At 43.7% G+C, this 22,437-nt stretch overlaps 1 protein-coding gene and 1 long non-coding RNA gene across 3 annotated transcripts in view; one reads left to right on the forward strand and one right to left on the reverse strand.

Annotated features, from left to right (window-relative positions):
- The window catches only part of LOC108413484 (ephrin type-A receptor 7-like), a 235,180-nt gene extending 225,740 nt beyond the window's left edge, over positions 1-9,440 (forward strand). Inside the window, exons 12-17 of the mRNA XM_017686013.2 lie at positions 1,228-1,289; positions 1,466-1,669; positions 2,780-2,932; positions 5,845-6,035; positions 6,753-6,920; positions 8,642-9,440. Of these exons, the coding sequence (XP_017541502.1) occupies positions 1,228-1,289; positions 1,466-1,669; positions 2,780-2,932; positions 5,845-6,035; positions 6,753-6,920; positions 8,642-8,756 (893 nt within the window). The 3' untranslated portion in view covers positions 8,757-9,440. The remainder of the gene's footprint in view (positions 1-1,227; positions 1,290-1,465; positions 1,670-2,779; positions 2,933-5,844; positions 6,036-6,752; positions 6,921-8,641) is intronic.
- On the reverse strand, positions 5,953-20,487 carry LOC108413485. Of its 2 annotated transcripts, XR_005131400.1 has the most exons (7): positions 20,055-20,487; positions 19,070-19,110; positions 18,544-18,605; positions 18,244-18,342; positions 9,622-9,688; positions 6,381-6,570; positions 5,953-6,084 (listed from the first exon to the last, which is right to left on the reverse strand). It is a non-coding gene; the product is annotated as an uncharacterized LOC108413485 (long non-coding RNA). The 2 variants fall into 2 exon arrangements; XR_005131399.1 differs by lacking the exon at positions 19,070-19,110 and having other exon boundaries at positions 20,055-20,483.
- Positions 20,488-22,437: the final 1,950 nt, after the last annotated feature.

The following is a 22,437-nucleotide window of genomic DNA, read 5'->3' on the forward strand; positions in this document are numbered from 1 at the left end:
AGATGGCCGCAGTGGTCTTTAGACGGTGTGTGGGAGTCTTTGGATGGCTGCAGTGGTCTTTAGACTCTGCGGGAGTCTTTGGATGGCCGCAGTTGTCTTTAGACTGTGCGGGAGTCTTTAGATGGCCGCAGTGGTCTTTAGACTGTGCGGGAGTCTTTAGATGGCCGCAGTGGTCTTTAGACAGTGTGCGGGAGTCTTTAGATGGCTGCAGTGGTCTTTAGACTGCGTGCGGGAGTCTTTAGATGGCCGCAGTGGTCTTTAGATGGTGTGCAGGAGTCTTAAATAGTGTGTAATAGTCTTTAAACTGTGCAGGAGTCTCTAGACAGTGTGGGAGTCTTTAGACGGCTTCAGTAGTGCTTAGACGGGGCACGGTAGCCTTTGTTTCCTTCACATCAGCGAGCTGATGGTTCTTCAGTGTGAGAACGTGTGACCCTGCAGTCACACCGGCAGCGGCACAGTGCGACAGAGCGGCTGGTGGTCGTTCATTTTCAATGGTAAACAGTGATTTCTGGCAATATGAAGTGGGCGGAGCCAGTGATGCAACAATTTGAGCGGAGTTTAACGTTATGCAAATAAGGAGCAAAGCAATGTGGCGACTACCAATAGGAATTGAGCAGCGTAGCATGTTTTATCTCCACCACTGTGAAACGGTGCGTTCCTGAATAATTGTTCCTACTACAGGTGGAGTAACGGTGGCGGCGCTTAACCTGAACGTCACAAGTTTAACTAGATTGACTAAAGTTGTTTGGGGGGGTGGGGGTGCTGGGGGGGTGCTATTCACAGGTGTCTGTGTGTAGTCGCAGAGCAGATGTGCAGTGTGGGGTAATTGGCCTTCCAGACACAGCAGGCCACCCCACCGTCTCATCGTCCACCATCTGCAAACGTCCTCCTCCTTCCTTTTCTCCTCCTTCACTCTCTCCATCTCACTGTGCTCTCACCTGTTGGCTCTAGACCCCCTCTGATGCCCTTGGGGGCAGAGCTGGAGCTGAGAGCCCAGCAGGGGCCTGTGGTCAGGCCTGTGTGTGCCCTGCTGGAAAGGTGGTTATTAAGGCCGGTTCACACCGAAGATTTTTTGGATGAGAAAAGCTTTTATTTTAAAGCTTTTAAATGTGGTAGGACCTTCACACGAAGGCTGACAACGTAATACTGAAAACGCAGGAAGAAGATATGGATTCCCACCCAACACACACACACACCTCTTAAACACCTGCGCTCTGTGTTCTGCAGGGAGCACTATGATGATCGTGGTGGAGTGTATGACCAACGGCGCGCTGGATTCCTTCCTGCGGGTCAGTAAATACGTCTGATTCATTCTTTCATCATTTCAAACGCTCTCTCTGTCACTAGGACTGTTCCTGCTGATGTTAATCCGTGTCAGCAGGTTCGGTTTGTGCTCCTTATGCTGTTGTTGATCTTTTTTCTTTTGACTGAATAAAGTTTGAGTTAAACTCTGTGTTTTACGCAGAAACACGAGGGTCAGCTGAGCGTGCTGCAGTTGGTGGACCTGCTGAGCGGAGTGGCCTCTGGAATGAAGTACCTGACGGAGATGGGCTTCGTCCATCGGCGCCTGGCTGCCCACAAGGTGCTGGTCAACAGCAGCCTGGTCTGCAAAGTGTCTGGCTTCAGACCTCTGCAGGAGGACAAGATAGAGGCCATCTACACCACACTGGTGAGCGACCAGCACTGAGAACAGCCATTAGGTGCTTTAACTTAAAGTGAAGATCTTTGATTCAATTACATTATTTCAAGTTCAGTAAATTAAAGAAAACACATTGCCCATTGATCCAGAAGAAGGGTCAGTCAAGTTCTTTCACACCAAACTTACCCAGCTTTGTCTTTATGGACCTGGGGCTCAGTCATGCTGGAACAGAAAAGGTTCTTCCCCAAACTGTTCCCACAAAGTTGGCAGTGTACAGTTGTCCAGAATGCTTGGAGCTGAAGCTTTAAGATTCCCTTCATTGGAACTAATCCCTCCTCCACCAAACTGTACAGCTGGCACAGTGCAGTCAGACAGGTAATGTTCTCCTGGCATTCGCCAAACCCAGACTCGTCCATCAGACTGACAGACAGAGAAGCTGATTGGTCACTCCAGAGAACACGGTTCCACTGCTCCAGAGTCCAGTGGCGGTGCTTGGCATTGTGTATTATGATCTAAGGCTTGTGTGCAGCTGCTCTGCCATGAAGACATTTCATGAAGCTCCTAAAGCTCAGTTCTTCTGCTGATGTTGCTTCCAGACTCAGTTTGGAGCTCTTTAGTGATTCAACAGAGGACAGACACTGTGGGTGTCAGCACTCGGCGACCCCACTCTGTGAGTTAGTGTGATCTACCGCTTCATGGCTGAGCTGCTGTTGCTCCTGGATGCTTCCATTTCACAATAGTAGCACTGACCGTTGTCTGGAGCAGATCCAGAAGGACAGCAACGCAAAACTGACTTGTGACAGAGGTGGCGTCCTACGACAGTGTCATGTTTAAAGTCACTGGCAAAATACGAAGGCCAGGTCCAGCATATAATGGTGTTTATTGATGGTTTTGGCTGGTCACAGTCCAGATGTCAACCCTACAGAAAATATTTGGTCTCATTAAGTTGCATTGTTTAATTCTGGCTAATTTACTGATGATGTTAAGACCATTAAAAGCTTAATGTTTTGCCATTTTGCACAAGAGTGTATACATACAAACACACTCATTCTCTCTCTCTCTCTCCCTCTCTCACACACACGATTTTATCATAAAATATGAAACTACTCCAATTTGTTGAATGTTCTGTGTGTCTCCCAGCACGGTGGGAAGAGTGTGGTGTTGTGGACGGCTCCGGAGGCGATTCAGTATCACCGCTACAGCTCGGCCTCAGACGTGTGGAGCTTCGGCATCGTCATGTGGGAGGTGATGTCGTTCGGGGAGCGGCCTTACTGGGACATGGGCAACCAAGACGTAAGCGCATTCATCTCTACAGTTCTGCCCGACTTTCATGTCTGCGCCGTCTTTTTACTCCTGCCAGTTTTGCATTACTCTTCTCTCTCTGTTGTGGCATTAATGCCCACCTTCTCGCACTTCACCCATCTAAATCTTCTGCTTTCATCTGCGGTCTTTCTGTCACTCACACTCCGTTATCCCTGCTCATGGGGGGGGGCTGGGGCTGGGGTTGGGGGGTGAGCCATGTGAAGCTGAGATTCCTGCATTGCTCTTAAAGCTGAAAGAAGGCACATTTTTAAGGACCATCAAAGAGTGTGTGCACTTTAAAGTTCCCTCTGCAGCGTGACCAATCAGAGTCACTGTCTATTCCGCACACAGCCGTCTCCCTGACCGCGGCCAGCTCTCCGCTTACACTCCAGCTGAATGACACTTCAGTGTTAAACGTAATTGGTAAAGTTTACAGCAAGAAGAGCTCCTTAAATCACAGCCAGCATCTCCTATTCAATGAGAACTGTTTATGCTGCCGCAGTGAAAAGTCTCGCAACTCGTCAAACCTCGTTACCACGGTACAATACACAGCAAACAAAAACCCTGATATAAAGTGGCAGCCACACCGTCTACGCTGGTCTGACAGGACGGTTTTTAGTGTTAAGGGAAAATATCTAGAAAGAATATTTCAGAGTTTAGCAAACAAAAGTAATTGGTAGCGTTAAAGGCTAGAAAATGTAGAAAACTGAAAAAACAGTAGTGTTATGGAGTTTAGAGAGTAGCTAGAATTTAAATAGAATTTAAAGCTGCATTAATCAAGAATTAATATTTTCTGCTCTTGGGCTCCCCCTACAGTTCCAGAGTGTAATTCACTTTTACACCACTGTCATAAATACAAAACCCACTGTGAGCGCCTCCTCATGGACAGCTGTGCAACATCCGACTCTGTTTGTCTCGCAGGAATATGGACGCAGCAGATCACATAAGATTACGCCTGTTTCTGTGTAAATAACCGAAATTGTGAGTGTAATCTGCAGAGTCCTTAGGCCTCCGTGACTGTCGAACTCTGCCAGGATCAGTGCGGCATCAAAGTGATGCTGTTATTTGAAGGTAAAACTGTTACAAAGTCGTTAACAGATTAAGATTTTTTTTTTTCATTTCTGTCTAATAAGGTAATTAGGTGATGGGCGAGTCAGAGATGGAGAGAGAGAGATAAGGAGGCACTAAGCTGTAAAATGATACGTATGAAGTAGATTAGTGCAGGAGGATTTGATCAGACAAGACGAGATTCTTTATCCATCCAGAGAGCGCAAGCAAAAGAGAGACAGAGAGAGAGCAACAGAGCGAGAGAAAGAGAGAGCGAGACCGACAGAGCAAGAGAGAGAGCAACAGAGAGAGAGAGACGGATAGAGAGAGCAACAGAGACCAAGTGAGAGAGAGCAACAGAGCGAGAGACGGATAGAGAGAGCGAGACAGACTGATAGAGCAACAGAGCGAGAGAGACAGATAAGAGCGAGAGACAGAGAGAGACAGTGACTGATAGAGAGAGAGAGACTGATGGAGAGAGAGAGAGACTGATGGAGAGACTGATGGGGAGAGAGAGAGAGAGACTGATGGAGAGAGAGAGACTGATGGGAGAGAGAGAGAGACTGATGGAGAGAGAAAGAGAGAGAGACTGATGGGGAGAGAGAGAGAGAGAGACTGATGGAGAGAGAGAGAGAGAGAGAGAGAGAGACTGATGGAGAGAGAGAGAGAGAGAGACTGATGGAGAGAGAGAGAGAGAGAGACTGATGGAGAGAGAGAAAGAGAGAGAGAGACTGATGGAGAGAGAGAGAGAGAAAGAGAGAGAGAGACTGATGGGGAGAGAGAGAGAGAGGGAGAGAGAGAGAGAGACTGATGGAGAGAGAGAGAGAGAGGGAGAGAGAGAGAGAGACTGATGGAGAGAGAGAGAGAGAGGGAGAGAGAGAGAGAGACTGATGGAGAGAGAGAGAGAGAGACTGATGGAGAGAGAGAAAGAGAGAGAGAGACTGATGGAGAGAGAGAAAGAGAGAGAGAGACTGATGGAGAGAGAGATGTTTGGGCAGAACAGCAAGTGACGGAGAAAAGATTGAGAATCTTTGTTGGGGGCATTAAACCGCTGTGATTATAGTGAACAGCACAAAGGGCTCCTGCTTTTCCTGATCCGAGGTGAACAGGCTTCATTGTGTGGTCTCCTGACGGGGGTCAGAGGTCAGCACAGGGGCCACTGGACTGTTTGAAAGGAGAAGAATTCGTGTTGTTCAGCCTCCGTCTCTCCTGACGGTTAAACCTGGCTCGCGTCACATGCTGTAACTGGGGCGGACACTCGGCGCCTGCGTCAGGGCGAACGCGTCTGAAGAATCCCGGATTAGTGCGTCGGAACAAAGCCGCGTCTGAAACGGGCCGAATGGCTCAGTGATGAGATTACGGAGGTGCTTCTGAGACGAAGGAGTCACTGTAAAACAGACTTTAGCTGCAAATACAATCAGTGAAGATTGAGAAGTTCCAGTAAACTGACTCCACTATGCCCGAGTTTATACAGCGCTCAGTGCTGTATAAACTTCTGCAATGACTGTGTACAATACAGATGGAATAGTAGGTACATACACTTACATATCATTGCTGTTGGAAACCTCAGTGTCCATTTCATATGTTTATTTAACACAGTTTGACCGCTCTTTACGCCGTGTTCATATTTAGTGTTAAACGGATCATCAGTAATGCTCCAGAATTACTTGAATAAGGAGTTAACAAAGTCGCTGTAACTTCCACTGGAAGTTCAAAGGTCTTCCTCATCGTAAGTTATTTATTTTAATGATGGATATGGGACACACTACATAAAGGCAGCCGCATGTAAAACATAGGGTATGTATGGCCCAATGTCCCAGTAAATGTATAAAAGCAGGTTTGCGTGTGTGTTACAGGTGATAAAGGCCATAGAAGATGGTTTCCGGTTGCCGGCCCCTCTGAACTGCCCACCATCTCTGCACCAGCTGATGTTGGACTGCTGGCAGAAGGAGAGGACTGAGAGACCCAGCTTCGCCCAGATCCACAGCGCCCTCAGCAAGACCATCCGCAGCCCCGACAACATCGGGTCCTCCACGCTCGCACGCAGGTACGACGCCTTTACGCAGCGGTTTATACCGAGCCTTTACGCCTAAAAACTATCACAAAACATACAGCAGTGCACAATGGACAATTTTATCAATAGACAAAAGAACAAACATTCAGATGCAGTTATGTTGTAAGATGGGATCGTTAAAAAGGTGACTACGCGCTGCTGTGAGTCGCCTGGAAAGCCTGAAATAATCTAATTTTCACACCACGTCGTATGTGTTACTTATTAACGTCACACCGACCCAAAAGAAGGTCCGGCTCGATGTTTCAGCCTCAAATGATCTAAAAAAAATCAACATCACACTGATGAAGATGTAGAGATAACAGTAGATAATTCACTCACATCCTCAGAGACGCTGCTTCACCCGGTTTAGTCTTCGACTTCCCTCCGAATTCTCTTCCAGTAGTCAGATGAATCTGCCTTTGGGGGTCTGAAGCACCACATGCGCTGCAGAAAGATGTTCTGTACACTGCATGCAGTTACACACGTCCACCAGAGACGTCCTCAGATCTTACACAGTGCAACTTTAACACTAAATAAAAGATAAAAACAAATTAAAAATGCAATTAAATGCCTTATTAAAAAAGTCCATTTTTTAAGGTCAGATTAAGTGACCCCATCACTTTAATGATTGATTAAGTTGAAAAGGCTGTGTTATGGATGTGTCTGTGCTCTGTGTGTTCCTTATCCCTATTTCTCTCTCTCTCTTTCTAGGACCCTGGCCTCCTCCTCCATCTCTCTGGCTGAGAGGACTCTGCCCTCGTTCCCCTCGTTCAGCTCAGTAGGCGAGTGGTTGGAGGCTGTGGACATGGGCCGCTATAAGGACAACTTTACTGCCGCCGGCTACTGCTACCTGGAGTCTGTCGCCCGCATGACAGTCCAGTAAGTGCTGTGTGTCCGTTACAAAGCGATTCTCATTCCTACGTCAATACTTACCCAAATACTAGGGCTGCGCAAAATACACCTGCAATTACAGATTCATACTGGATTAAAATCACTCCACAATTATTAGTCAGACTGTAAAACTACACACTGCAGATTCATACTGGATTAAAATCACTCCACAATTATTACAGTCAGACTGTAAAACTACACACTGCAGATTCATACTGGATTAAAATCACTCCACAATTATTACCGTCAGACTGTAAAACTACACACTGCAGATTCATACTGGATTAAAATCGCTCCACAATTATTACAGTCAGACTGTAAAACTACACACTGCAGATTCATACCGGATTAAAATCGCTCCACAATTATTACCGTCAGACTGTAAAACTACACACTGCAGATTCATACTGGATTAAAATCACTCCACAATTATTAGTCAGACTGTAAAACTACACACTGCAGATTCATACTGGATTAAAATCACTCCACAATTATTACCGTCAGACTGTAAAACTACACACTGCAGATTCATACCGGATTAAAATCGCTCCACAATTATTACCGTCAGACTGTAAAACTACACACTGCAGATTCATACTGGATTAACATCACTCCACAATTATTACAGACAGACTGTAAAACTACACACTGCAGATTCATACCGGATTAAAATCACTCCACAATTATTACAGTCAGACTGTAAAACTACACACTGCAGATTCATACCGGATTAAAATCGCTCCACAATTATTACCGTCAGACTGTAAAACTACACACTGCAGATTCATACTGGATTAACATCACTCCACAATTATTACAGACAGACTGTAAAACTACACACTGCAGATTCATACTGGATTAAAATCACTCCACAATTATTACAGTCAGACTGTAAAACTACACACTGCAGATTCATACTGGATTAAAATCACTCCACAATTATTACAGTCAGACTGTAAAACTACACACGCTGCAGATTCATACTGGATTAAAATCACTCCACAATTATTACAGTCAGACTGTAAAACTACACACGCTGCAGATTCATACTGGATTAAAATCACTCCACAATTATTACAGTCAGACTGTAAAACTACACACGCTGCAGATTCATACTGGATTAAAATCACTCCACAATTATTACAGTCAGACTGTAAAACTACACACTGCAGATTCATACTGGATTAAAATCACTCCACAATTATTACAGTCAGACTGTAAAACTACACACTGCAGATTCATACTGGATTAAAATCACTCCACAATTATTACAGTCAGACTGTAAAACTACACACTGCAGATTCATACTGGATTAAAATCACTCCACAATTATTACCGTCAGACTGTAAACCTACACACTGCAGATTCATACTGGATTAAAATCACTCCACAATTATTACAGTCAGACTGTAAATCTACACACTCCAGATTCATACTGGATTAAAATCACTCCACAATTATTACAGTCAGACTGTAAAACTACACACACTGCAGATTCATACTGGATTAAAATCACTCCACAATTATTACAGTCAGACTGTAAAACTACACACTGCAGATTCATACTGGATTAAAATCACTCCACAATTATTACAGTCAGACTGTAAAACTACACACTGCAGATTCATACTGGATTAAAATCACTTGAGTCTGAATGAATTCCTGTGAAGTGACGTCTGTGTGAAAAGCTGACTGTGTTTGTCCTGCAGGGATGTGTTAAGTCTGGGCATCACTTCTCTGGAGCATCAGAAGCAGATGCTGTCAGCCATTCAGACTCTCAGAGCACAAGTTATCCAGATGCACGGCCGCGGAGTTCAGGTCTAACTCTCTCCGAACGCACCGGAGCGCTTTCAGGATGTGGGGAGACAAACGGACCTCTGTTCCCACAGTGGCCCAGCAGGACATCCACCAATAAGGAGGCAGGGTGAGAGGGCTGGTTCATGTGACCTACCGCGATTAGCACTGTTCCTCATTTTTTCCTTTGTTCTTTGCCGTTTTCCTGAAACCTGGGTCAACACTGACCGTTCCTGGGAGGCTCCAGCTGCGTGAACAAAGCAGCCTTTTCGTTGGACGTCCACATCCTGTGTTGTTCTTTCCTGTTTTCCTGAAATGTGGGTGATCACTGTCCACTCCCTGGAACCCACCAATAATGGAAGTAAAGTACAAGCACTGACCTATGACCTCGGCACAGTGGTCAAGCCTTTCAGGCCAACTCCAACAGCAAGACTGTGACTAACTGACCTGAGAACAGCTAAAGGACGCTCCAAACGCCAGACAGCCCTGACCACCAAGCCTAGTGAACTAGCTGGACGTTCTACCAGCCACTGGCCTCTCTCTGAAGTGGCCTGAGGAGCATGTTGCCAAGTCATACAGCAGGAAAGGACATCTAAACCTTCAGGAATAAAAACTTATCTTCTGATCTGACAGATCAAAAAAAAAAAAAAACTAAATTTCATCACCTTCCCCTCCATCTGTGTGATCAGTTTTCCATTTCCTTTTCTCTCGTTTCTGTTCTCCACTCACTGCTGATACAGAACCCTAAATTTAATTTAAGGTTTCAGTTAGTACTGTTTATTATTACTATTATTATTACTACGGCTACTACGTCTTCACCACAGAAGATGCTTGCACTGTAAAATGAGAGACTCTCTCAGTAACCTGCATCATATTTATCAGAACATTTGCTTACGTTCTCTGGACACTTGCCGAAGCTCTCTTTGAAAGGACAGGGCTGTGGACGCTTCCATGGACAAAATCTGTGGAACCAGACAATAAAGCAGTATAATAACATGCATCTTCCCACACGGCTGTTTCGTTTGATAGGTTCTGATGGTGGTGGTCCTGGAATACATTTCTAACAGCACTTTTAAGGGTGTGCGAGTGGTTGGCTGCAGCAGGCAGACACGCTTATGGAGCTGAACTGTAATACGGGCGCGCTCGTCCGATTCGTTGGTTTTGTTTTTCTGTACTACAGCTGTTCTTCAGAAAGAGCAGTGTAGAATGTGCTAGAACTACTGAATTGTGTTGCTTTTTGCTGTGTACAGTCGTGTGGTTGAGGAGAAATGGTGCAAATCTGAGATTATGCTTCCGAAATGTAATGAGAGGTCATGGAAACTGTGGATCTGGATCAGCTAATCCAGTGTGAACAGTCTTTGATTCAGATCTAAAAGTACCTTGACCGCATAACAAGGAAATGCATGTGAAGGGTTTTTTTTGTTATTATTCAGTTGAAATGTACTTCAAATACGTGACATGCAAACAAGTGTGAACAGTTGATTTGAATCCAGATTGAGTTTGAAATGTGCGACACTAACATGCAGTTCACTGGAATTCAGAATGTCTGAACGGTTTGTTTGAACTCAGATCAAAATGTACTCTTAGTGCAACACGGCGGAAAGTCGTGTGAACAGTTCTGAAATCGGATTAATACAGAGCTCTGCTGGTGACGTCCTGTATAAATAAAAATAATGCGTGGCCACGACTTAACACGTGGGGATGAGATCCTAATGCATGGCCATGACTTATTAGCGCGTGGGAATGAGATCCTAATGCATGGTCTTGTTCTTGTTCTCATGTCTTACTAAGTCATGGCCAAGCATTAGGATTTCGTTCCCATGCTTGATTAAGTTGTGGCCACGACTTGGTAATCTCATTCCCACGCCTTACTTAAGTTGTGGCCACGCATTATTTTTATTTCTACAGGATGTCACCGGCGGGGCTCCGTAGATTACTGCCAGGCGTAAATTGATATGAACTGATTTAAACAAAATGTATTAAAGAGCAAAACAAATGCAGTCGGTCAGTCTGGATTATGTGACGTACACTAAACTACAGACTCTTCTTCAAGGGTTCTTTAGTGAAGAAAATAGATCTAGACAGAACCAAGACCACTCAAGGAACTATGTTTTAAGGGTTTTCTGCATGATAAAATGGTTCTTCAGATTGATGGAGAATGTGTTGTATATGGTTCTATACAGCACCAAATAGGGTTCTCCTACTGTTACAATGAAAAGCTCATAAAATATAAGAATCCTTTTTAGTGCTACACAATCTGAAGAACCATGTCACCATGTAGAGAACCATTTAATCTGGCAAATGGTTCTCTGAGTGTTCATGGTTCTATAAAAAAACCTGTCTTTTCTAAAGAACCTCTGAAGAGCATCTTTTATAAGAGTATGAAGTTATTTCTTCTCTCTTTGGTTTCTGAATACTAAAGCGTCCTTGTTCGATACGCTGCAGTAAAAAAGGTGGAATGTGGATAAGAAGTACAATAAGAGCTTTTCTCTCTTTTCATTCTGTACATTCTCTCAAACACAGAGTCTCAGATACATAAAAACCCGGTGTTGCACTGTCTGACAGCCGTTTACTCCCCTGTGAATGATACTGTACCCTCTCTGTGTTTAATATATCAAGATCTCTGTTTGATACTGTAAATATGTATTTGAAAATGCAATCTATTTTTCTAATTTGTTTGAGAAACGATGCATTGAATATATCTTCTCACTGTGTTCAGAAGTTCCATTGTTTGAATTAGGAGAGTAGCGTCGAGCCTTGGTTGTTTGGAATAAACAGAAAAAAAAACTTTTTTTGTTTTCTTGGTTAGATTTTTTGATGATTTTTACTTGTTAGACAAGAGATGGCTGTTATAATACTGAAACGTGTTATTAAAAAATGCATTACAAGCTCTCTCAGGTGTGCTGCTCTGTATTTTGTGTGTTTTCATTCAGTTTAAACTGTCTTGCGTATAAATGTCTCCAATTTTTTAGGACTTTGCTTCTGTTTCTCCAGCATCACAGGGAAGGAGAGGAATTCATGCCTAATTCCACTACATGGACAAACCGTGATGAGCAACGCACACGACGTTACTGTTCCACAGTGAGAAACCCTCTCCCCTCTTTACTGAACTGTACATGAGGATTCACACTTAAATTGAAGTGATTTGGTGCCAGAATCTGATCAATCAATGCAAACACTGTTAATTCAGTATAATTCTGCTGTTTGAACCAGACCAACAGAATAGGTATTAGTGTAAAGAGGCTGCCCAGCACTGATACAAGTAGAAAAATTCTGAAATATATTTGCATAATCTATATAAACATACATTTTGAGGAACATATATGGGGAGCTATTAAATGTAGTTCTGGTTGTTTACCTTGGGGGTCTCGGCTGTATCAGTGTGTTAGACTAACCCCCCCGTGTGGAGGCTGTACTGTAGCCTGTCTGTCTCTCACTGTGAGCTGTTTATTCTAAACGCTGCTCTACTGCATCACCAACAGGAGATTCAACTTATACAGGACTGAATTCTGTACAGATCACTGACCACAAACACTCGCCGGGGTGGAGGTACAGCAACCTTCCATACTAAAGCTTGAGCCGTGAGCCAGAAAGTAGACTGTAAATTCTCTTTGTAGTTCTTTTACTTAATACACTTCATCAAGGAACAAATAAAAATTCATTTTCACTGATTATAACTTACAGCCCGCCCGGGCCGTATTCTCAGTTCTTACAGGAATTCTCTGAGCTTCTATCGAGTTTAATAACGTTTTCAAGTAAAATATTAATTGTTGGAGATTTTAATATCCACATTGACAATCCTCTCGACGCACTAGGTAAGGCATTCATGTCTATCATAGACTCCATGGGATTCACCCAAATTATAAAAGGGCCCACACACCACCTCAACCACACTGTAGACTGAATACTGACCTTTGGTGTGGACATAGATAACTTAGCCGTTCTCCCCCAGAGCCCAGTCGTCTCAGACCATGACTTAATCTCTTACGAGATCCAGTTTAGTGGTAATATGCGCTCATCACCATGTTATCAGGTTAAGAGGACCATAACTTCCTCCACAGTTGGCAACTTTATCAGAAACCTCCCTCAGTTATCAGGTTCTGTCAGCTGCCCATCTGATCCTACTGAATTAGATATTATGACCAAATTCCTGGAGGATACTCTTCGATCTACCCTAGATAGTGTGGCTCCATTAAAAAGTAAGATAGTACGGCAGAAAAAACTCACCCCTTGGTGTAACGATCACACTCGAGCTTTAAAACAGACGGCCAGACAACTAGAGCGACTGGCGTCTGACTAAACTAGAAGTGTTCCAGTCCGCCTGGAAGGAGAACCTTATAGACTATAGAAGAGCTCTGACTGCAGCTCAGCCTGTCTCTCCTCTCATAGACAACAATAAGAACAGTCCCAGACGGCTATTTAGCACAATTTCTAAACTAACAGAGAACAAAACAGTCACTGAACCCCAGATGCCATCAGCCTATAGCAGCAATGATTTTATCAATTTCTTTAGTGATAAAATAAAAAAATTAGACAGAAAATTCAGAAACACAGTTAAACTCCACAAACCTGCTGGCTTATAATGCCAGTCTAGACCCTGAGAATATTACGGTCACTGCAGAGGCTGGAATCGTTTACCGTACTTCAACAAAATGAACTAGTTAAATAGTTTCTTCTGCAAAATCATCTCCCTGTATTTTGGACGCGATTCCTACAGGTCTACTCAAGGAAATTTAGCCAGAAATAACCAAACCTATTCTGTCAATAATAAACTCCTCTCATAGCCTTGGAAACATCCCAAAAACTCTTAAACGAGCAGTAATTAGACACTGATTAAGAAAGCGAACCTCGATCCCTGTGAACTATCAAACTACAGACCCATCTCAAATCTCCCCTTTATATCCAAGATCCTGGAAAAAGTGGTAGCAAAACAATTAAGCTCTTATCTGTACGGGAATAATCTACATGAAAAATTTCAGTCTGGTTTTAGGCCACATCACAGTACAGAAACAGCACCAGTAAAAACTGTAAAAGATCTCCTGTCATTCTCCGACAAAGGTGTGTCTTTACTAGTCCTCCTTGACCTTAGTGCAGCATTCGACACAATAGACCACTCTCTCCTACTAGATTGACTAGAAAACCTTGTAGGGGTAACAGGAACAGCTCTTTCCTGGTTCAGGTCCTACCTCACTGATCTGTCAGTTCGTTAATGTAAAGGGTGAATCGTCTGTCCTCGCAAAAGTAACGTATGGTGTTCCACAAGGCTCTGTTTTAGGGCCTATATTATTCACAATATATATGCTACCATTAGGCACCATTTTCAGTAAACACGGCATAAATTTCCACTGCTATGCCGATGACACTCAGTTATATATATCAAGCAAACCGGATGATAAAACTAAACTTAGCCAGATTGAGGACTGTGTAAAAGACGTAAAAGACTGGATGTCGAGTAACTTTCTCCTACTTAACTCAGATAAAACAGAGCTCCTGCTTCTTGGTTCAAAATCAGCTAGAAACAAACTGATTAACTCAACAATTAAACTTAACAACCTCTCAGCTGCATCAAGCTCATCTGTTAAAAATCTTGGTGTCATGATAGACGCTGATCTGTCCTTCAACGCACATATAACTAATATTACTAGAACAGCCGTCCTGCATCTCCACAATATCGCTACATTAAGAAAGGCATGATCTCTACAGGACGCAGAAAAGCTAGTTCATGCTTTTATTACTTCAAGGCTGGACACTGTAATGTCCTGCTGTCTGGACGTCCCAGCAAAAGCCTCAACAAACTTCAGCTGGTCCAGAACGCTGCAGCCAGAGTCTCACAAGAGCCAGAAAGTTCGACCATATTAGTCCAGTTTTATCAGCCCTGCACTGGTTACCAGTTAAATTCCACATTGATTATAAAATCCTATTACTGACCTATAAAGCTCTAAACGGACTCGCCCCTCAGTACCTGAGTGACCTTCTCTCCCACTATGAACCATCACGCCTACTTAGATCACAAGGTGCTGCTCACTACTGGTATCTAGAACTAATAAAGCTCCATCAGGGGGCGGAGCTTCTCATACAAAGCCCCCCAGCTCTGGAATAATCTTCCTGTTAATGTTCGGGACTCAGACTCAGCCTCAGTCTTTAAGTCTAGGCTAAAAACTCACTTGTACAGTGGAGCCTTTGGTGATTAGTCTCCCTGTCAGATCTGGACCTGCTGGAGTCTCTGCTGCTCTGTTTTACTGTAATCTGTGGTCAGCTACTCTTTACAGAACTGACTCTGTGGTCAGCCACTCTTTACAGAACTGACTCTGTGGTCAGCCACTCTTTACAGAACTGACTCTGTGGTCAGCCACTCTTTACAGAACTGACTGTTTTTCTTCTCCTTTCTCTGCCGAGCTGATCAGCTGCCCATCCTGTGCGTCTGATGCTGCTGCCTCTTCTGCCTTGATTGGTTGCCACTGCTTGCGAGCCTCCTGGACCGGCTTGACCACCACTGAGCTTCTTGCTGTACAGCGCTGTGCAGTCCTCACCCTCAGATTCTGCTGCTAATCATAAACTAATCAGATTAACTGCTGCCCCACCTGTTTTTCCCGCTTTGTTTTAATATTTTATTCTAATAAAGTTTGCTGTCCAGTGTCGACCACAGGAGGACGGGTTCCCCTTCTGAGTCGTGGTTCCTCTCAGTGTTTCTTGCTCTTAGGGAGTTTTTCCTGGCCACTGTCGCCACTGGTGACGCTCACAGGGACTCGGACCCAGATTTCCTTTTCTTCTTCTTTCTGTAAAACTGATTGTTCTGTAAAGCTGCTTTGTGACCACACCTGCTGTAAAAGGTGCTACATAAATAAACTGTGCTTGCTTGCGTATTTGTCACTAAATCCAGTTAAACAGGATTAATCTCTTTATAATGAAACATGCAGTCGGTCAGCGTCTACGAGCTCCGACAGTAAACACGATACAGTCAGAAAGCGGTTTTGTACTGACGCAATTCATCAAAATAGCAATATATATGGCCATATTGCCCAGCCCTAATTTAGGCCATGCATTGATACTCGTTTTCAACACTATCAGTAGTGCTGATGTTTTTGCTTGTTAATTGAGCACAGCATTAGTATCCACCAGGTCACCATGTTTAATCAAATACTGGCAAAGACCGATATGTTTACAAAAACTATGAAATATATTTTATTTGCATGACATGCGCTTTGATGAATGCCTGGGGGGGTTATATGTAGTTGTCCAGTTGAACCGTGAGCCACTATTGTGTTGATATGTTGGAATGACATGACTTGCCAGAACCAGCTGTTCCTCACTGTGTTCTAGTCCTATAGAACCAAATAGAGTGACTGAATTATTAAAAATAACATCTGTATCACAGGCCTCAGTCCCGTGGGCTTAAACATATACAGTAGAGCCACCTCTACACTTAAATGAGGCAGTTAATGAAAACGATGCAAAGGCATGTAATCTAATCCGTCCCAATACAGTCTATTCCACCACAGCGTCCTTCAGTCCGATCACTCTTTTACGGGTGTGAAAGTAAAAAGGTGCCACAGTCTCTTTTCTCTGCTAATATGCAGCAATCCTGCTCGCGTGATTATCCATTTGACTCTTCATAACCGCGCGCCGCCGTAATATCTGGGTGCTGAAGTTCATTTCTATTATTGAAGTGGAGCGCTGAGTTTTGAATTAATGAGTTTTTATCTTTTTTTACCCACCTTCATCCTCCCATCTTTCTCGGGTAAATATTTTTCTCATAACAGAAAAGGCGCACGATTTCAAAAGATATAAAAACATTTATTACAGCGCTCGAGCTGCATCGTTATTACACTGGGAGCCCTCCTCGGCGTCGGGGTCAGAAAGTGCGTGTTAAACCACATGAACACAGTGGAAGCTTCTTTTAACCCTTTTTCTCAGCAGAATCTGCACCATGTGTGATTTCCTTCAGTGGCGCTGACTGTATATCCTGAGACGGTGACGTGGTCAATTTACTAAATCAGAAACCGGACGTGTGTCTTTGTCTGCAAGCGTGTAAATCAACAAGAGCTACAGCTACGGAAATGATTCCTATATTAGATTAATCATCTAATCTGGAAAAGAAAAGACGCAGCTAGTGGTTTGGCAGTAACTAAATAGTTCAAGATATACATAATTATTTTTTTATTTCCTCAACGAATGAAGTACAGAAGGGATGATCCTCCTCTTCTGTTATGCTCTTTCAGATATTTCAGTTATCCCGTTTACATTATTGATCTTCTTTTTGAAGATCATTCCATCATTCCATCTCCAGAATGTTCGTTCTGATCGGGATTGTGTTTAAAACCCAACTGTTTCATTGGAAGTATGGTTTTCATAAAATCAGCGTTCGCCCATCTGAACGAAAGGGAGGCGAAAGTTTGTGCACCCAGTCTACATCATGACTTACACATCTACCAGCAACACCCTAACAATCATGTACTATATCATGGCAAATCCATAGCAACGACCTAGCACTGCCTTGGATACGACAGCAACCAGTTGGGTTACCATAGTAACCGCGTAACAACCACCTGGAAACACCTTAGCAACCGTTCTAGAATTGCTTAAGCTGTGCAATCACTCTGCACTCTACACATTTAAAAATGACGGTTCTTCACGGGTTCTTTAGTAAAGGCAATGGTTCTATTCAGAACCATGAGTTCTATACAAAACTACTTCATGCTTGAATGGTTCTCTGTATGGTGAAATGGTTCTTCAGACTGATGGAGAATGCGCTGCACATGGTTCTATACACCACCAAGAAGCGTTCTGCTTGCCCATCTTGTGTCAAGCTTGTATACAATAGAAGAACCCTTTTTGGAGCTATATAGAACCACATACAACACATTCTCCATCAATCTGAATAACCGAAGAACCACCGCAGCATGCACATGGTTCTTTGAGTGTTCGTGGTTCTACACATAAGCACTGTCTATTACTGAATAACCCTTGAAGAACCGTCTCGCTGCTGTCAGAACAAAATCTTAAATCTCCAAAATGGTAACTTTACAGGAAAAGGAGAAAGCGTACTTTACTTTTAATGCAAGTCAATGGAACCAGATAATTTGTCCAGGTAATTTTGGGCCGTTTCTTTTGGTCCATTCTTCATGAAATTTACACACAATGTAAAGAACAACAGGCATTTTCAAATTATGTCAAACACGATAAAAACACAGGTACGAAGTTTCGTCCAGACAGCAGCGGTAGTTTCTTCTACGCCGTTATCTAGTGTTTATGGTGTTTGTACAGTAACTTGGGCAGAGTAAGACGTTCAGTGGGCAATAAATGCTAGAACCTCGAATTTTAAAATCTACCGAAGAAAAACTATTTTAAAAATGATGTGAGCGCCGTCTATTCTGAGCCTTCACTTATTAAATTTACTTTTATCTGTTCTTACATTTCAGTCCGCTTACTCTGCACTGACTCGGCAACATCGTAAACGAGGGGCCCCATCAGGGTTCTCCCAGAGTGAATAACGGTTGACTGATTGATTTATTCTTACTTGGACACTCAGGAACGAGAAAACCTCATCAGCTCAGCATGTGCGCCGGCGGCGGAGGCAGCGTTGGCGGCGGCGGAGTCCTATAAAACACACCCTCACCTGCAATAAAATTGAGGATATGAAAAGGTTTAAAGGGGCAAATTAAGCTCAAACCCCAAAGACTCTGCAGCCACTCGTGAGCTAAAAATCACGGGCTGTCTGAACATCTGACAGGCCAAGATAAGATTTTGCACAAATTCGAGTTACAGAAGCAAATCTGATCTTAATTTCTGTATTTTCTCTCATCGTCCAGCATCTTACCTCCAGGTAGGAAATCTTAACGTACTTGATTGAAGTTGACAATCAGCTGTCGTGTCTGTTGCCTAGCAACCAACCATAAACACACAGCTGGCACGTAAACACGTCATCAAAATAATTAAAACATAAAGTTACATACATCCTGGCTCCATGTTCAAACGGCTATTTTATAAATTTCACAGTAAAATTTCTTCTTCGTATTTTTCAGGATTTTTAGAGTCGTAATATTTTACAAATCTTGAAGGCAAATCAATGAGACATTGTGAAAATAATTAGATAACGACCTAATGTGCCATTCGGATTTGGCAGCATAGCTGTCAGATTTTTAAGACGTTTTAAAAATCATCTAATGCCCTTGGAATTAAATAGAAAAAGTTAATTACACACAAGTTCACACACAAAACTCTCGGGGTAAAAATTAAATACCAATTTATGGATTAAAATTTTTGGAGAGTCTGGAAATACTTCTGTAAAGCTTAAACCTTTTTTTAAAAATGTGGATTGTGTGTTTCTATTTTATTTCTTTCACCTGTAATATCTTCAGACGCCATGGCTCTCGAAGTAGAGCCACTGTAGATCAGCCGTAGGTGCATCAATAATCTGATGTTTATTGTAAAGTCATGTTCACAATAAATCAATAAATGCAACCTGAACCCTCACTGAAAACTACACAAACCTCCTCCCTCACTGAAAACTACACAAACCTCCTCCCTCACTGAAAACTACACAAACCTCCTCCTCACTGAAAACTACACAAACCTCCTCCCTCACTGAAAACTACACAAACCTCCTCCTCACTGAAAACTACACAAACCTCCTCCCTCACTGAAAACTACACAAACCTCCTCCCTCACTGAAAACTACACAAACCTCCTCCTCACTGAAAACTACACAAACCTCCTCCCTCACTGAAAACTACACAAACCTCCTCCTCACTGAAAACTACACAAACCTCCTCCCTCACTGAAAACTACACAAACCTCCTCCTCACTGAAAACCACACAAACCTCCTCCCTCGCTGAAAACCACACAAACCTCCTCCCTCGCTGAAAACCACACAAACCTCCTCCCTCGCTGAAAACCACACAAACCTCCTCCCTCGCTGAAAACCACACAAACCTCCTCCTCACTGAAAACCACACAAACCTCCTCCCTCGCTGAAAACCACACAAACCTCCTCCCTCGCTGAAAACCACACAAACCTCCTCCCTCACTGAAAACCACACAAACCTCCTCCCTCACTGAAAACCACACAAACCTCCTCCCTCGCTGAAAACCACACAAACCTCCTCCCTCACTGAAAACCACACAAACCTCCTCACTGAAAACCACACAAACCTCCTCCCTCACTGAAAACCACACAAACCTCCTCCCTCACTGAAAACCACACAAACCTCCTCCCTCACTGAAAACCACACAAACCTCCTCCCTCGCTGAAAACTACACATTAAAAATGCACGTTTCCCAAACCGGAGATACACCACGGACGCTTTCCGCTAGCTTAACCTGCTCACCTGTCTCAGCGGCTCAGGTGCGCAGCTCTGAGGAGAAAACCGCGAGCTTTAGCTTTTAGCTTCGAAGCTGCAGCGAAGGCCCGTCAGCCGCTCGGCGGCGCTGCGCTCTGGAGCCTCGGTGTTTGAAACTGAAGGTCAAACTGCAGTGAAAAACGTTTAAAATCTCTATAAAATCTGATAAAATCAACAGTTCGTGGCGTTTTTGGCTCAAAAACGCAAAAAACGTCCGAATTCGGGCACAAAGAGGGGGGTGGGTTCCCGCTCGCGGCGTAGCCAGCACGCTGATTGGCTCTACTTCGTGAAGGGCGGGAGTCTCGCGGCGTAGCCGCTCATAACGCCTCGCAGTCAAACTCGCCCTGCGCGCGGCTCTGAACGCGCCTCTCAGCTTCTCTTACTCTTCTTTCTGCCTCATCATCGCTCAACATAAGAAAACTAGAGGCGGGAATCCACGTCCAGAAAGTAAAATCCCTCCCAGGATTTTGTTCCAACTGCCTGTACGACTTCCTGCTGGTTTGAGTCAAAATTACAGAAGTCAAGCAGTTGGAACAAAATCCTGGGAAGGGTTTTTACTTTCTGGACCTGGATTCCCGCCGCTAAAGGAAACAGACAGGAAAAGAGAAAAAATGTATTCAAAATTTACCAGATGGCAAATTTACTCAGTACGGAGCCCCGCTGGCGACATCCTGTATAAATAAAAAATAATGCATGGCCACGACTTAGCAAGGCGTGGGAATGAGATGATTAAGTTGTGGCCACGACTTAGTAAAGCCTATGAATGAGATCCTAATCCGTGGCCACGACTTAGTAAGCCGCGATCTCATTCCCACGCCTTACTAAGTCGTGACCATGCATTAGGATCTCGTTCCCACACGTTAATAAGTCATGGCCACGGATTATTTTTATTCATACAGGATGTCGCCAGCGGGGCTCCATACTCCAGAGAGGCCATGAGGTGGGTATAATTTTCTGGACTGTTAACTTGAGATCTTGACTTAATTGTCTTGTGATGTTGCAATAACACGAATAGCTCTCTTGAGACCACAACTCAATTTTCTTGTGATCTCAAGAAAAAGCTTTTGTTATCTTGACATCACAAAACAAATTAAGTCATGATCTCAAGATAGCAGTCCAGAAAATTTAAATTCAGTCATAGACACACTCAAAATCTGACGACACAGTTAGGAGGACAAATATTTTATTTGATTATATCAACAATGTACAATTATAAGGATTATTATTGTTGTTTTGTTGGCTACCAATTGAAACATTTGCACTAATTATAATGTGCTTCATGCAAATTATATGTATACGAGTAAATTAGGGTGTGTCTGCAGCAAATTCTATGTAAATAAAGCCCTTGTGTGCAGGCGCCTTGTTCCCACCCACATTTAGCCCAAAGATTCTCTTGACTCTCCCCAGACGCTGTTGTTATGAGACACGTGTGGCCCGGGAGGCTGCAGGGTGTCCCTGCAGGAGGTTAAAGGCGTGTGAGATGCTTCACTGTACTGTTTGTCTCAGTGACATTTAGGGAATCCCATTTCTTCTCTTATGAGGAAGTGTGAAGGAGAGCGTTTACGAGTCTGTGTAGTGAAGTGGAGGACAGTTAAGAAGTAAAAGACGCAGTAAACAGTTCAGAGGCTCTCAGCAGTGTGAGAACGCAGCGAGGGGCCTGTGTGTGTGTGTGTGTGTGTGTGTGTGTACACTGCAGATTAAAGCGCTGTTCTAAAGAAGCATCCAACTCTAATCCGGTGTGAAGGGGAAAGTTTCCTTCCACAAAAGTTTGATCTGGGCCGTAAGCGTGCCGGCGCTTTAAATGGGATTTAGGAGATTAATCCAAGCGCGGGAGTGAGTGGAGTGGGACAACTCGCACTCTGAAGGTGCTTGACTGAAAGAGTTCATCACATTCACCGAGGAGGATGGAGACGCCAAAAGCCAGGGGTCGGCCGATTATCAGATCTGATATTCATCATTTATGCGATTATCGGACTTTGCATCCTAAAGGGGAACACAGTTAAATGGTTAGGATGTAAATAAAGTCATTCAGGGCGGTTTGGTGTGAAACTCTCTGTTCTAGATAAACCGACCGAGTCAGAGCTGCTCACAGTGGTGGTGATGGGAACCAGACATCCCTCTACAAGCTCCTACAGAAAGTTCCTACATGAGCTGGTTCTGAATTCACTGCCTGATGACTGAGACGCTGTTTTATGAGAGTTTAGAGAACTTCAACTCCATTCATGGTGGAGGGAGACATGCAGGGCGCTGTGCGGCAAAATAGTCCCCAAAGAAAACTCATTATTCCAGATTTTCCACTGTTTTCCATCATCAACATTCCATATAAGCTCAGAAGACTCGTGTAGGTTCTCTGGTGGTTCTGGATGGTAAA

This window comes from Pygocentrus nattereri, chromosome 14 (assembly GCF_015220715.1).
Source record: "Pygocentrus nattereri isolate fPygNat1 chromosome 14, fPygNat1.pri, whole genome shotgun sequence".
Classification (NCBI taxonomy): Eukaryota; Metazoa; Chordata; class Actinopteri; order Characiformes; family Serrasalmidae; genus Pygocentrus; species Pygocentrus nattereri.